Source organism: Gavialis gangeticus, unplaced genomic scaffold (genome assembly GCF_001723915.1).
Source record: "Gavialis gangeticus isolate Ggan-Ray unplaced genomic scaffold, GavGan_comp1, whole genome shotgun sequence".
NCBI classification, from domain to species: Eukaryota; Metazoa; Chordata; order Crocodylia; family Gavialidae; genus Gavialis; species Gavialis gangeticus.
The window spans coordinates 24,095,752-24,097,158 of NW_017729006.1; the positions used below are offsets into that span (position 1 = coordinate 24,095,752).

The window sequence follows — 1,407 nt, forward strand, 5'->3', positions numbered from 1 at the left end:
TGGCCTGGTATTACAGTAACATTTCTTGTCTTATATTAGAGTAAATACAATATTGTTTAACAGCTAATCTAAAAAGTGCATGTTTTACACACTTTACTTGCCTTAAGAGCTTAGTACCAGACACAATGGTTAGCATTTCTTTACAGACAGTAAGTGTATCCTGCTTACATATAAGGAAGGAATATTTTCCATAGGTCAAGTTGGCAAGGACTGTGGGAGTTTTGGCCTTTATCCACAGTGTGCAGCACAGTCCACTGCATTAGCTGTGCCCTTGCCTCCCTTGCTCTTCTCTGTGACATGTTGTAGGGTTTTCCTGGCACTTGTAGTTTTGTGCCTTGTAGTTATACGAGGGGGATGAAGTGGCAGTTTCAGGGAATCCTTCAGTAAATGACTGCCTGTGAATGCAGGTGATGGAACTCCATGATTCAGGATCCCCCTTCCAGTCCTTTGTTCTTATGCAAAGTTGAAATGTTTGTGTTAGTAATAAAACCCATTCTGTTAAACTTTTAAGCTTAAATTTGTTGTTTATAAGTGCTGCTTATTTTTTGACTGTTGGCTGTTTAGATTCATATCCTGGAAGATCGATTGAAAAACTATGAGAAGAATGCGTATGTCACAACAGTTGGAACACCTTACAGAGGTAAGGAGAAGTCCTTTCTGATTTAAGAAAGGAAAATAGTTCTCTTAAAAAAAAAAAAAAAAATCAGATTAGTTTGCTTGAAAGTTTTTAGGCCTGTTATCCAATAGAACATGCAGGATTGTGCTAGTTTTACCATTGAATGTTGTCCATATTTTGTCACATTTAGTACAACAGAGCTCTCAAGTAGGGCTGTGCGAAGCTTTGGTCATTGATTCGATTCGGAGGAGATTCAGCCTGTTTTGGCAGCCAATTCTCCGAATCCAGATTGAATCAGGAAACCCATTAATCTCTCGGAACTGAATCAGAACCTTCCGATGAGATTCAGAGAGATTCGATGTTTCAGCCATAGACACAGCTGTATATGGTTTTTTTTTTTTTTTACATACCCTAAGGGACCAGGCGTGGCTTGTGAGTGCTCAAATGGAGGTGTAGATGGAGCATCCCATGGGAACACAGCGGGGAGGTCCCCCGCACCTTCAGTGGAGGACCCAGAAGTGGACCAGAAGTATTTCTGGTTCACTTCTGGGTGTGCCGCTGAGCACGCAGCCCCTCGCCCCCTCACTCCTGTGGGACAGTCCATCTGCCCCAGCATCGCACCATTCACAAGGCACACCTGCTACCTCAAGGTATAAACCCCAGGCTGGAGCTAGAGAAGACAGTTCTCCACTGGCAGCCAAGGAGGAAGGAGCCCTCATAGAGTAAGTGAAGGGAAGAGGCCTAAGTTCTGCTCCCAATAATAGAAAGGGGCAAAGCACACCTTATGCAGT

General features: G+C 43.2%; 1 protein-coding gene across 6 annotated transcripts in view; it reads left to right on the forward strand.

The window, feature by feature from the left end:
• GOLGA4 (golgin A4) overlaps nt 1–1,407 on the forward strand; it is an 89,828-nt gene that overhangs the window by 66,988 nt on the left and 21,433 nt on the right. For all 6 annotated transcript variants that reach the window (XR_002095962.1, XM_019508991.1, XM_019508994.1 and 3 more), the window contains exon 20: nt 565–640. Coding sequence is in view for 5 of the 6 variants with exons in the window: in XM_019508991.1 (XP_019364536.1) it covers nt 565–640 (76 nt within the window). In the remaining variant the exon portion in view is untranslated. The remainder of the gene's footprint in view (nt 1–564; nt 641–1,407) is intronic.